General features: G+C 37.3%; 3 protein-coding genes across 4 annotated transcripts in view; 2 read left to right on the top strand and 1 right to left on the bottom strand.

Annotated features, from left to right (window-relative positions):
- Nucleotides 1–132, bottom strand: part of LOC125037702 (DNA topoisomerase 2-binding protein 1-like) — a 29,675-nt gene extending 29,543 nt beyond the window's left edge. Inside the window, 1 exon segment of the mRNA XM_047630894.1 lies at nt 70–132. The gene's annotated coding sequence lies outside the window, so the exon portion shown is untranslated.
- A 1,744-nt stretch (nt 133–1,876) lies between these two features.
- On the top strand, nt 1,877–3,921 carry LOC125037704. The gene is made up of 3 exons (XM_047630895.1): nt 1,877–1,906; nt 2,089–2,619; nt 2,704–3,921. The coding sequence occupies exons 1-3, from the start codon at nt 1,877–1,879 to the stop codon at nt 3,919–3,921; spliced, it is 1,779 nt and encodes a 592-aa protein (XP_047486851.1).
- A 2,367-nt stretch (nt 3,922–6,288) lies between these two features.
- The window catches only part of LOC125037456 (ribosomal oxygenase 1-like), an 11,423-nt gene continuing 5,211 nt past the window's right edge, over nt 6,289–12,500 (top strand). The window contains exons 1-6 of one of the 2 annotated variants that reach the window (XM_047630602.1): nt 6,289–6,365; nt 8,868–8,948; nt 9,342–9,807; nt 10,096–10,201; nt 11,478–11,574; nt 12,125–12,345. In XM_047630602.1, coding sequence (XP_047486558.1) covers nt 8,895–8,948; nt 9,342–9,807; nt 10,096–10,201; nt 11,478–11,574; nt 12,125–12,345 — 944 coding nt within the window. In that variant the 5' untranslated portion in view covers nt 6,289–6,365; nt 8,868–8,894. Of the gene's footprint in view, nt 6,366–6,715; nt 6,737–8,867; nt 8,949–9,341; nt 9,808–10,095; nt 10,202–11,477; nt 11,575–12,124; nt 12,346–12,500 lie in introns of those variants that run through there. The other variant, XM_047630601.1, reaches the window with a different exon arrangement.

The raw sequence follows: 12,500 nt of genomic DNA on the forward strand, positions 1-12,500 counted from the left end.
CCGAGATCACATCATGGCCTGAGTGGCGTCAAAAGCCCCAGAAACTACGAAGAAATGAGCTTTATTCACCAAAAGGAGGAAATGGTGATGTTTATGCGAGCAGCTGATCGTAACCGTCGTCCTGGCGGGAAGGGCTGCTGGATCAATGGATTTCTTTTTGGGGGAATTTTTATCGTGAAGTTAGGTTTAGGTTTTGGTTTTATTGGGGTTAGTGAGCGGGATGGTGAATTGTGTTATATGGTGGTTTGGTTTTTTGGTATTGGTTGCTTGGGTTGATGGAAGAGATAGTTTTTTTTGGTTTTTTGAGATTTCTAATAATCTAGGAATTAGATTTGATAGCATTCAAAGTTGATTGTAATTCGTGGAATATAAAATTGGATATCACCATAACGCTTATATTTCGGATATCAATTAACGCTGAAATTAATACTTTTGACGATTTTCACGCCTTATGGTTCCTCTTTGGTATCGTCATTAAAACCTTGTTCTTGCTGTAATTTTTAAAATCCTCCTCATTATCAGAAGTTGCAGTCGTAATGTGCTACAGAAATATTATAATCATTATCATTATCACCGATACAATCACTACTTTTGTTGCCGTTACAGTGACAATAGTATCATCAATAGTATTGTAATTTCAATATTTTATTTTTGTTATCATTATGATAATAATAATGATAATTATTATTATCATTTTGTTTTTATAACTCTTATTATCATATCATTATTATCATCATTATCATCATCATCATTATTGTAATTATTATTATCATTTTTATTATTACAATCAATATCATTACTACTATTATCATTATAATAATAATAATAATAATAATAATAATAATAATTATTATTATTATTATTATTATTATCATTATTATTACTATTATCATTAATATTATTACTGTTATTATTATCATTACTATTATTATTATCATTATTATTATTACTATTATCATTATCATCATTGTGATTATCATTGTTATTCTTGTTATTTTTACTATTAGTAGTAGTATTATCCTTATTAATACTATTGTTATTATTATTATTAATAGTAGTAGTAGTATTATCATTATCATTATTGTTAATATTATTATCATTGTTGTTATCATTATCATTATTATTATTATTATCATTATTATTATTATTATTATTATTATTACTGTCATTATTATTGTTATTATCATTAATATTAGCCTTTGAATATTATTACTATTATTATTATCATTATTATTATTATAATGATAATAGTTAGATATCTATTATTAACATAGGTGATTAGATTAATAGTTATAATCATAAAATGTACTTAGTTTCATGTTCTGTTGCGAAAACTTGTCTCATTATGCTATGGGTATCAGTAGCTGGAAGCTACTGGTACCATGTAAGCCAGTACTACCTGTGTCATGGCCTGTGCCTTCAGGGTCAGGTCTTTGATCGTTGACTGAAGATCAAAGGCAAAGTCATGGGAGCATGTGACTTTTGGGGTCGCGGAGCAGCTGGTGTATATATCAGTTATGGTCCAAACCCACTACGCTGGGCAGATGATCCACTTGTTGGACAATGGCCAGGGAAACCTGTCTTGTAAAGACAATGCCTAGGGAGATCAACCCTACCAAAAATCTGCGTCCCTTTGTGGCAGGTTGATGTCATCTCGGATGCCTCGCCTGTGTAATCACTGGGAAGTAGAGGGGAGCACTGATTATTGGGCAGCATCTGTACTCCTATTTCTATTTTTTTCTTTGTGTTATTATTTTTTGTTTTTGCCCAGGCACCGCTCGACACTCACTCATCCATCCACATTCTTACAACATTGGAGAGTAACAACACGGGTGAGAGGCAGTTTACCGGTTATAAGCTCTGACAAATGGCCGTCATGACGAGCGCTAGGGGTCTCTTACCGTCGGTGGGAGGGGTCATCGCGCCCCATTGGAAATCTACCGCCCTCCTTAAGCTGGGCAGCCCCCGGTAAATTAGGTGAATTCCCGTGCCATTCTAGCTTGCTTCGCCTAGGTGTGTGGGGCTAGGCCAAAAGCCGAAAAGCTAGTCTTAATAAATACACCTGCCAAAACTCACTCAAAATCACAGAGACCAGCTCTGAAACTGGGAACCTGGAATGTCAGGACTATGCTTACTGGTATTTCAATTAACCTTGGAAGCATAAATGACCTTAGAAAAACTGCAGTTATAAACAATGAGCTCTCTAGACTTGATGTCGACATTGTTGCACTGCAGGAGACGCGCCTTGCAGAGGCAGCTAGCCTACGCGAGAAAGACTATACCTTCTATTGGCATGGTAAGCCAAAAGATGAGAGAAGGGAGCATGGTGTCGGCTTTGCTGTGAAGAATAGTCTGTTGAAAATGATTGAACCTCCAACAAACGGCTCTGAACGTATTCTCACAATGAGACTCAACACCACCACTTGCCCTGTGACACTCATCAGTTTCTACGCGCCAACTCTCATGGCCTCCTCTGACACAAAGGATGAGTTTTATGAAAATCTCTGTGCCACCCTTCTGAAAGTTCCTCCAAAAGACCAAGTTATTCTACTTGGCGATTTCAATGCCCGTGTTGGTAGTGACTACGAGGCTTGGCCTTCTTGTTTAGGCAAACTCAATGTTGGCAAAGTTAATGAAAATGGTCAGTGACTTCTTGAATTTTGCACGCGTCTCAATCTTTGCGTTGCTAACTCATTCTTTCAGACTAAACCTCAGAATAAAGTTTCTTGGAGACATCCACGCAGCAAGCATTGGCATCAGCTTGATCTTGTGCTTGTTCGTAGATCAAACCTCAATTCCATCAAAGTTGTTCGTTCTTATCACAGTGCTGACTGTGATACTGATCATTTGCTTGTTTGTTGCAAAGTTAAGCTCTCTCCAAAAAAGATGTTCTTTTCTAAGGCTAAGGGAAAGCCTCGTCTGAACACTGCAAACATGCAGGATCCTGTGCTTGTGTCACAATTTACAAACCTTTTTGAAAAGGAATATTCAATCATAGAGTCAGATCAAGCTGAAAAGCGATGGCAGTCTTTGAAATCTGCAATGCACAGCTGTGCACTTGCAACCTTTGGTAGAAAAAAAACCAAGTCTTCTGACTGGTTTGAGACAAAGTCTAAGATACTTAATCCTGTTATTGTGAAAAAGAGGCAAATGCAGTGCGAGTACAACAAGCACCCCAGTAGAGAAAATCTGTACAAGCTCCGGCAAGCCAGAAATGAGGCCAAGCAGATGGTCAGGCGTTGCGCCAATGACTACTGGATGGAGCTGAGTCAGCACATTGAAAATGCCTCTGCTACAGGCAATATCAGAGCCATGTATGAGGGCATTAAGACTGCAACAGGGCCTACTCAGATCAAATCTGCCCCCTTGAAATCCTCCTCTGGAGAACTTATTGTGGACAAGGGTAAGCAATTGGATCGCTGGAAAGAGCATTATTCTGTCCTATACTCTAGGCAGAGCACTGTTTCTGAGTCCGCACTTGCTGCGATGGAGCAACTTAGTGTTTTACATGAGCTTGATGAGATGCCTACAATCTCTGAGCTGAGTAAAGCTATTGACCAGCTTGCCCCTGGTAAAGCTCCAGGAAGTGATGAGATACCTCCTGATTTAATCAAACAGTGTCAGACAGTCCTCCTTAAACCTATTTATGATCTTCTTTGTTGTTGCTGGGCAGAAGGTGAAGTGCCACAGGACATGAGAGATACTAAAATAGTTACTCTCTACAAGAATAAAGGTGAACGGAGTGACTGCAACAATTTCAGGGGCATATCTCTCCTTAGTATAGTGGGCAAGGTATATGCAAGAGTTCTTCTTGTCAGGTTACAAAAGCTTGCTGAGCGTGTCTATCCTGAATCTCAGTGTGGTTTCAGGGCAGGCCGATCAACTATTGACATGATCTTTGCATCGAGACAGCTTCAGTAGAAATGCAGGGAGCAAAATATGCCATTATTTCTTGCTTTTGTCGATCTGACTAAAGCGTTTGACACAGTTAGTCGTGAGGGACTGTACTTGGCGCTTTCTAAAATTGGCTGCCCTCCAAAGCTCCTTTGTCTAGTTAGATCCTTCCATCAGAACATGAAAGTTTGATGGAAATTTGTCTGAGCCTTTTGACATACGCAACGGCGTGAAGCAAGGTTGCGTCCTAGCCCCAACCCTCTTTGGGATCTTTTTCTCAATGCTCCTTAAACACGCTTTTGGTGATGTGAAAGAGGGTATCTTCCTTAGGACTCGGTCCGATGGGCGGCTTTTCAACCTTGCTAGACTCAGAGCAAAAACCAAAGTAAGAGAGGCTATGATCAGAGACATGCTATTTGCTGATGATGCTGGCATTGCCACTCACACAGAAGAGGAGCTCCAACTTTTGATGGACCGCCTCTCCATAGCTTGTAAAGAATTTGGCCTGATCATTAGCCTCCCAAAGACCAAAATTCTGTCTCAGGGCTCATCCATTAAGCCTTCAATCCAAATTGACAACTATGAGCTAGGTGTCGTTGAGGATTTTACGTACCTAGGCTCTAGCATCTCTGAATCTCTTTCATTAGACTCAGAGATTAACAAGAGGATAGGCAAAGCTGCAGGTACCCTGTCAAAGCTAACTGACAGAGTGTGGGAGAACTCCACATTGAAAGTCAGCACAAAAATGTCAGTCTACAGTGCATGTATATTGAGCACTTTGCTCTATGGCAGCGAGACTTGGACACCCTATGCTAGACAAGAAGAGCGTCTTCAGATATTCCATCTGAGAAACCTGCGTTTCATCCTTGGCATCAAGTGGGAAGAAAGGAAGACAAATGTTGCGGTGCTTGAAATAGCTGGCCTTCCTTCCATTTACACACTGCTTAGGCAGCGTCGACTGAGATGGCTGGGTCATGTCCACAGAATGGATGATGGCAGAATCCCTAAAGACTTGCTCTATGGAGAGCTTGTGGAAGGGGAGAGAGTCAGAGGGCGCCCCCTACTCAGGTATAGAGATGTCTGCAAGAGGGATATGAAAGCCCTGGACATTGACGTGGCATCTTGGGAGACAATTGCCGCAAACAGGGATGCTTGGAAGCTAACCCTGAAACGTCAGCTTCCTAAAGGGGAAAGTAGATGGAAGGCATATGTCGCTGAAAAACGTGCAAGAAGAAAGGCAACAGTAGGCGAGCATCTGCAACTACCTTCCGCCTTCATTTGTCCAAACTGCGGCAGAGATTGCAAGGCTCGCATTGGCCTTCTCAGCCACAGCAAGAAATGTTCCCACTAAGCTTGTTCTTTCTGTTAATTCTATGCTGCTTCTACATATGTTATCTCTATGCAAACATTGTTTTATCTTTATTTTATAAATTTGTACGCCGTGCACTCTGCGTACTGCCATGTGTGGAAAAATGTTTATTTTCTATATATTTTTGTTTTAACTATGTCGAGCGCTACCCATAGTCAGACATGACTTCAGGGGGCCTACTACTACTACTATTATTATTATTATCATTATCATTATTATCATCATTATTATTATTATTATCACTATTATTATTATTATCATCATTATATTATTATTATTACTTTTATTTATATTGTTATCATTATTATTATTATTATCATTATTACAATCATTATCATTATCATTATCATTATTATCATTATTTTTATAATTATTATTACCATTATTATTATCATTATCATTATTATTATTGTTATTATTATTATTATTATTATTATTATTATTATTATTATTATTATTATTATCATTATTGTTAATATTGTTTTTAGTATTAGTAGTGTTAGTAGTTGTAGTAGTAGTAGTAGTAGTATAATAATTATTATTATCATTATTGTTATTATTATTACTATTATTTTTGGTGTATGTTTTGTGTGTGTGTGCACATATGTCTATGTATTATATATGTATGCTTTCGTATACATTCGTATATGTAAAGTCCATGTATTTATCTAATTATTCTATATGTAATGGGTACGTTAATGTTTGATAAGAAGTACATGTAGTCACTTATGAAATACATATATATTTATTAAGTATATCGCAAGTGTTATCTTATACATTTACATATCTACCAGCCTTTCATTTTTCCATTAACCCTCCTTACATCGTTATATCCACCGTCCCTTTAATCTCACATTGCCACTCAACATCCTCAGTGAAATATATATCAACAATGTAAATGTCAACAACACACACATGTAAACAATACCAAATCTTCACCCTCCACCTGCCTACATGAAATAAATACCCATTACTCTCTCAAATATAGTAAAAACACCTAATAAAACTGCATAATTTAAACCGACCGCGGTCCGACCCGGTTCGACCAACAGCGACGTCGGTTTGTTTACATGCTTTCCACGTGGTCTCGGAGGGGTGAGAGGTGGGTGAAATTTCCGTGTATTTTTGTCAATTTTTTGTCGTTTTTGGAGGGTAGGGGGTCTGGAAAGGGAAGGTTTGGGTGTTGTTTTAAGAGGGGTGTTCGTGTGTTATGGAATTTTGAAGGGTTGTTGATTTAATTGCGTGTTATGTTTGATTTTTTGAGAGGGAAGGACTTTTAAAACTAAGGCTGGGGGTTGTGTCGTGTGTGCAACAGGGTTTGAAGGGTTGATGTTTGTGAGATAACTGAGTTTATGTTCAGTGAAGGGTAGAATGCAAAATTATTACTCAGAAATAATCAAATTCATGACTGGTACGGGATGAATTTGAGCTTTATGTTGGGTACAGGTGGAGCTGTCAAGTGGAACCATGCAGGTGATTTTACCGAAAAATAAGCTTTTGTATTTCGGGTTATATACAGATTTTCAGGAAATCCTTACAGTATTGTTTTAATGCATGATAATCAGTCTTTCATGATTAATATTGTATGGAATAGATAAATTAATGAAAGGTAATGCATTGTTTGTTTCACACAGCTGTGGTGCAAGGTAAACTTTGCCTGTAATTGGCAGAATGTCAGACTGTAAATCACTGTTCATTGATGACATTTCCTTTGCTAGTAATGGTAAATTGCACAGCACTTAACTAATACTTTGTTACACATTTACACAGTGACTCCGCAAGGAAAGAGTAAATCTAATGACACTCGTAAACAGAGAAAAATAATACACTCACTGACACATGAAATTATCTGCACTGGCAAATAATAATATCAAAAATTTTAAAAATAAGTAATGACAAATGTTGCGTGCAGCCCAACGCCAAAGTGATTGGGTAGGGATCCAGGGCCTAAGGCTTTTGGTTCATACAGTGGTGTTTGTGGATTTCCAGGAGTGCCTCCAAGGTTTTTGGCTGGAGCAGTCATACTAATTACTGCCTGGTACTGCCTGGAAGGTGCTAATAAATCTACTGCCCGGTAGCTATAACTGCATTATTTAGATTAATTTGTTTTCAAGGTTATTTATTCTTACATGTGTCTCCAGGTCATTTTATGGTCAATTAGAGGAGATTTTCACAAAGCTGTCTTATTGTAAGAGCAATTAATATAGAAGTGTATATACATTCAATTTACCAGCAGCAGTCTGGCCCTGAAAAAGGATCTGAAATATAAAAATGAAAAGATTACATGAGAACATATAAGACAAAATAACAATAAATAGTGTGTTTATTGTAAAGGATGCAAATTACCTCAATACGCATCATATTCCAATGCTACTTTTATATCAACCCACCGCGACCAAAACATGGCAGCTCGAGCCATAAAATAGTCAGAGATATCCTTTTCAAAATTTTGTCAAATTGACCATGAAATGACCTGAAGATATGTATAAGAATAGTATGCCTCGAAAACATGAAATTTATAAGAAAAAAAAGCAATTAATGCCTTTATAGCTACTGGCCAGTAGATTTATTAGCACCGGGCAGTGTCTGGTGATACCAGGGAGTACTGGGAGGTACCAGGCAGTAATTAGTATAACCTGACTGGAGTGAAGGGGACTTAGTCTGAGAGGGGTGCAGTCACTATGTAAACAGTTACCACTACTTTTATTTGTTTGCTGATCTGGTCATTTTTACTGGAAAATAATAGATTAATGAATATTACACCCTTAATGATAAGAACCGAAAATAGTGAATGCACAGTTCAGTGGCTGTGTGAAGCAGAAATATTTCCAAACCCAGAACCCTTTTCACTTATGACATTTCCTGTGCAAATCGAAAACAAAATAGCAATATGATACAGACTGTTATAGTCTTGAAAAGAGCCATGCATTTAAGAAAAAAAAAAAAAAAATTTCTCTGTAAATGATAATCAAAATTTCTCATAGTTCAACAGGCCAATTGAAAGCGAGAAATGTTTCATGTTGCTTGCTATTTTAGGGCACCCTGCAGCTTAAACATTCAAGGCATTTCCGAATTGATCCTTGCATCATGGTGGTTGTACTGGTTTTGGCAGAACAAACTGAGCTGATCATAATAAAATTATATACTTTACATTTTTTTTCTTTTTTTACATAGACAGAAATAAAATACTGCATTTTGTGTCTATGTCTGGATAGACATATTTCCTAATTGTGCAGTTCTCAGGCTAATGAAATAGATATCTTGCAAGTACATTCCATGAGAATTGAATATTATTATCATTATCTTTTCTCTTTTGAAAGCTACATATAATATGAATGATGAAAGTCAGTGTAATATCTAGTCTATGTAAAAGAGATCCAAATGAAGTACAGTTCAGGTATTTCTTATTTTGGTCTTAATAAGACACAGACAAGACTTATTCCACTTTCTAAGATGCAGAAGAGTAAAATTTTCAGCGTCATGAGGTCAAAGATTTACTGGTATTCATTTACCTTGTCTGATCCGTAGTTGATTGCCCTTGTACGTACTAGGTTTTGGAAGTGGGCATAATGTATAGATGTTTATAGATGTGTTATTTTCACAGGAACAAGATATAAGGCCGACCACCATCATGAAAGCTCCTAAAAATACTGTAACAGCAGTAGCGATGTACCGAGGACCAATGGTAAGATTTAGGATGAATTTTCAGTTCACCAATAAGGAATTCATTATATACAGTATATCAGATGAATATGAAACATGTCTATGAAGAGTACAGATCCTAAAAAATGATCATGTCTGATCGTTTGTTGAGAAGTATTTAGCAAAAACTGTTTTTTTTTTGGTTTAGAAGTTTGAATAAAGTATTGAATATTGCTTTTGTCTTCGATGTTATTGTGAGTTTATGTTGCATATTTTATGATAAACATTTTTCAGTGGATAGGGAATAATGAATAACGGCTTCAGTACAGAATGATACTACTCTCTGTATGTACATTGTTTCAGTTCAGCTCTTGTTTAATATCCAGTTATTAGAATTTGATTTTGAATCTGACATTATTTTCCCCCTCACTTGAAGGCCAAAGATGGAGGAAAGATCAAGAAGAACACAAAGAAGAAGCGCAGCCCCCTGGACACAACAGCGGCCAATAACGGCAAGGCAAATGGCGTAAAAGGCAAGCAGAAGGGAAACAAGACTATGCCTCGGTGGAAGGTGGTGTCCAGGGAGGCCTTTTCGTTAGGCCAAAAGGTTTCGTATAAGAAGAACCAAAAGAGTAACAAAGGAAAGCAGGTCGGCAAGGAGAATGTTAATGAGAAGACTGCCAAGAAGCAGAATAACAAGCCGAAGACAGCCAGCGAGCCGATAAGTGAGATTAAGGCCGATGAGAAGAAGGTGAATGAGAATAAGAAAGTGAACAAAGCAAAGAAAGCCCAGGGAAAGAAGAAGAAGGGTGCTAAGCAACAGAATGGAGCTACGAACGGGGTGAAGGCCACGGAGGAGGTAGCAGAAGAGTTGGATGAGAACGAAATGGATGTTGAAACATGTATGTTCAGATATGTTGTGGCTGTAGGGTCAGGAACTTTTTATTTTCTTTTTTTTTTTGTTTCAAGCCTTATATCATTAAGATTTAGAAATTTTATAATGTTATCATCATTATAATTGTTATTTACTTTTCATGCATAATATTTTAGGAGTAGGATTATATTTCAGTTTTGAAAAGATCATTGATGAATTACTTTAGAAAAGATTCTGTATGATTCATTTGAAGACTGTTAGAGGACATGCAATGCTTTAATCATAATCATCTCATAATAATAATGTTTTTTGCCAGTGTCAGGGGAGGACATCAAAGCTAGGAGCACAGGGGACAGCCGAGAGGAAGGACAAGAGTCTTTCCAGTGGATGATTCATCCATACTCAGAGAAAGACTTCTTTAGGTAAGAGAGAAAATAGTATTCTTTAAGCTTTTGATGCTGATATTTTTTTTTAAGGTAAGAAAAAGAAGAGTATTCTTTTAGTTTTTGGTGTTGACATTTCACTTTATTCTGCTCCATGTGATCTGTCTTTATTAAGTGGATGCTGCTAGGATTTCCACATTAAGATATCACAGGGATCTGCTTTGGGTCAGGGGCAGGTGGTGTAGTGTGGACCTGTAGTGTCTCGGAGTGAAGTGGGTTTAACTCTACTATTCAGAAGTTAGGAAGGGCTCTGATTTGCAGTAACAGTCTAGAATGAAGGCATATGAGTGATGGAGTTCGTGGTGTAAAATTAGTCGTCATTATCTGCTAGTATTTATAGAAGTACTAGCAGATGTCTTGAATTCTGTTTTGAACCGTACAAATCTCATAACCTTATTTGTTTCTTGTTCCTTGCTGTATTTTTGACCCCCCCCCCCCACACACACATACATACAGATCTATTTAAATTGACTTTTATTATGGAAAAATTTGGTTTGTATTGTTTGAATGGCTTAATTGGATATTTTGAAGAGCTTAATTATATATGTCAAATATTTACCACAAAAGGATAGGATCAAAGTTGAAACAATAACCCCTATATATGAATAAAAAAAATAAAAAAAAGAAAAACAGACACGGAGGTAAAATCCTTAAGACGCATTCAAACATTTACTATTCTTAATTAATCTAGTACAAGATCATATATCTATCATGTATTCTTGAGTGCATGAAATACATTGTGAAAAACAAAACATGAATCACTCTGGCAGCTGACTTTATGAAGGGAGAGAAGAGGGTCTTGGGGGAAGGGGGTAAGAGATAGAATGGAGGGTGCTGTGTCTTTGATGGCTTGGAAGGGCTATTAAGGGAGTCCAAAGCCACAGGAGAAGACCCATTAGGGTGTATGGATAGGGAAGGGATAATAGCTGTTTATTGCTTTGTGGCTGGAATGAAAGATGCTAAACTGTTAGATATATTAAGTCACAGTCATTAACTCCCATTGACACTGAAAAGGTGTAAAAACAGCCTGTTTTTTTTTGTTTTTTTCTAGTATTGTTGGTGTTTGTAGTGACAGTGAAGCATAAAATGTTATTGATTTATAAAATAATATAATTTATTATATTGGAAGAGGAGACAAATATTATAGCATGATTATTGTATTATGTCATTTAGTATATTTATATATTATAGTATGGTTTTAAGGTGTGTGACTTTTTGTGGAATTATTACATTTTGTGACGATTTTCCATTGCAGCAAGTACTGGGAACAAGGACCCCTGCACATTAGACGTAAAAGTGGGTACTATGAGGGTCTCTTTACTACAGCTGATTTGGACAGGATCCTCCATAATGTAAGTTGAATTAACAACATCTGATTTTTGTGATTTTTAAATTTTTTTCTTTTCTTTTAAGATAAGAGGGTTTTTTGTGATGGGTTACAGAAGTCATTGTGATTAGCACTTTATTTTGTTTATTAAGTCAAGAAGCTGTTAGATGGCAATTGTAGTTATTTGAATTCCATTTTATAGATTTATGTTTTATAAAAACGGTCCGGTAAATAGGTAGATAAACCTGCTTCCAAGTGGGTGGTTTTAACCCCTCAATGATGGTATTAGAACTCTCTCGTCATCACTGACTCTGGTGACTTCTGGCAACCATCCTGCTGTCGAGTCCTTGATATGTAGCGGAACTTCCTGCTCGACTGGCTCTAGCGTGTTATCACGTGCTAGAGCATATTCCTCCCTTTACTATCATTACTGTAAAATATGATGAATTCCTCTTAACTGTTATAGAGAATATACAAAAGTTCTTAACAGGAATGGCTTTTCTTCAGAATTATTCATATTCTTAATGTACTCTTTTGTATGTTGTAATAACCTGTAACCCCATCTTGCAAAACAGAACGTTGTGCAGTACACCAAGAACCTAGACATCACGTCGTACAGCAATGGCAAGCGGGACACGCACAACCCCATAGGCCAGGCTCATGCACCTGTGGTCTGGGACTACTACAACAACGGCTGCAGCATACGCATGCTCAATCCACAAACTTTCCACGCCCGTGTTTGGAAGCTGCTCGCGACCCTCCAGGAGTACTTCAACTCCTTCTGTGGTGCCAACATGTAAGTCTGCGGCCTTTCCTCTGTGTGTCTGGGTGCCTTGGGGGTCGTAGGGTGCTAGAAGTGAGTGGTAAGGAGTGTGAGAGTTTGGTGTGATTGTGTGTGTTTAGAATGATGTTTTCTCTGTGTGTGTAGTTTCTTATGTTGTTTTCTTATCA

The sequence above is a fragment of the Penaeus chinensis genome, chromosome 23 (assembly GCF_019202785.1).
Source record: "Penaeus chinensis breed Huanghai No. 1 chromosome 23, ASM1920278v2, whole genome shotgun sequence".
Classification (NCBI taxonomy): domain Eukaryota; kingdom Metazoa; phylum Arthropoda; class Malacostraca; order Decapoda; family Penaeidae; genus Penaeus; species Penaeus chinensis.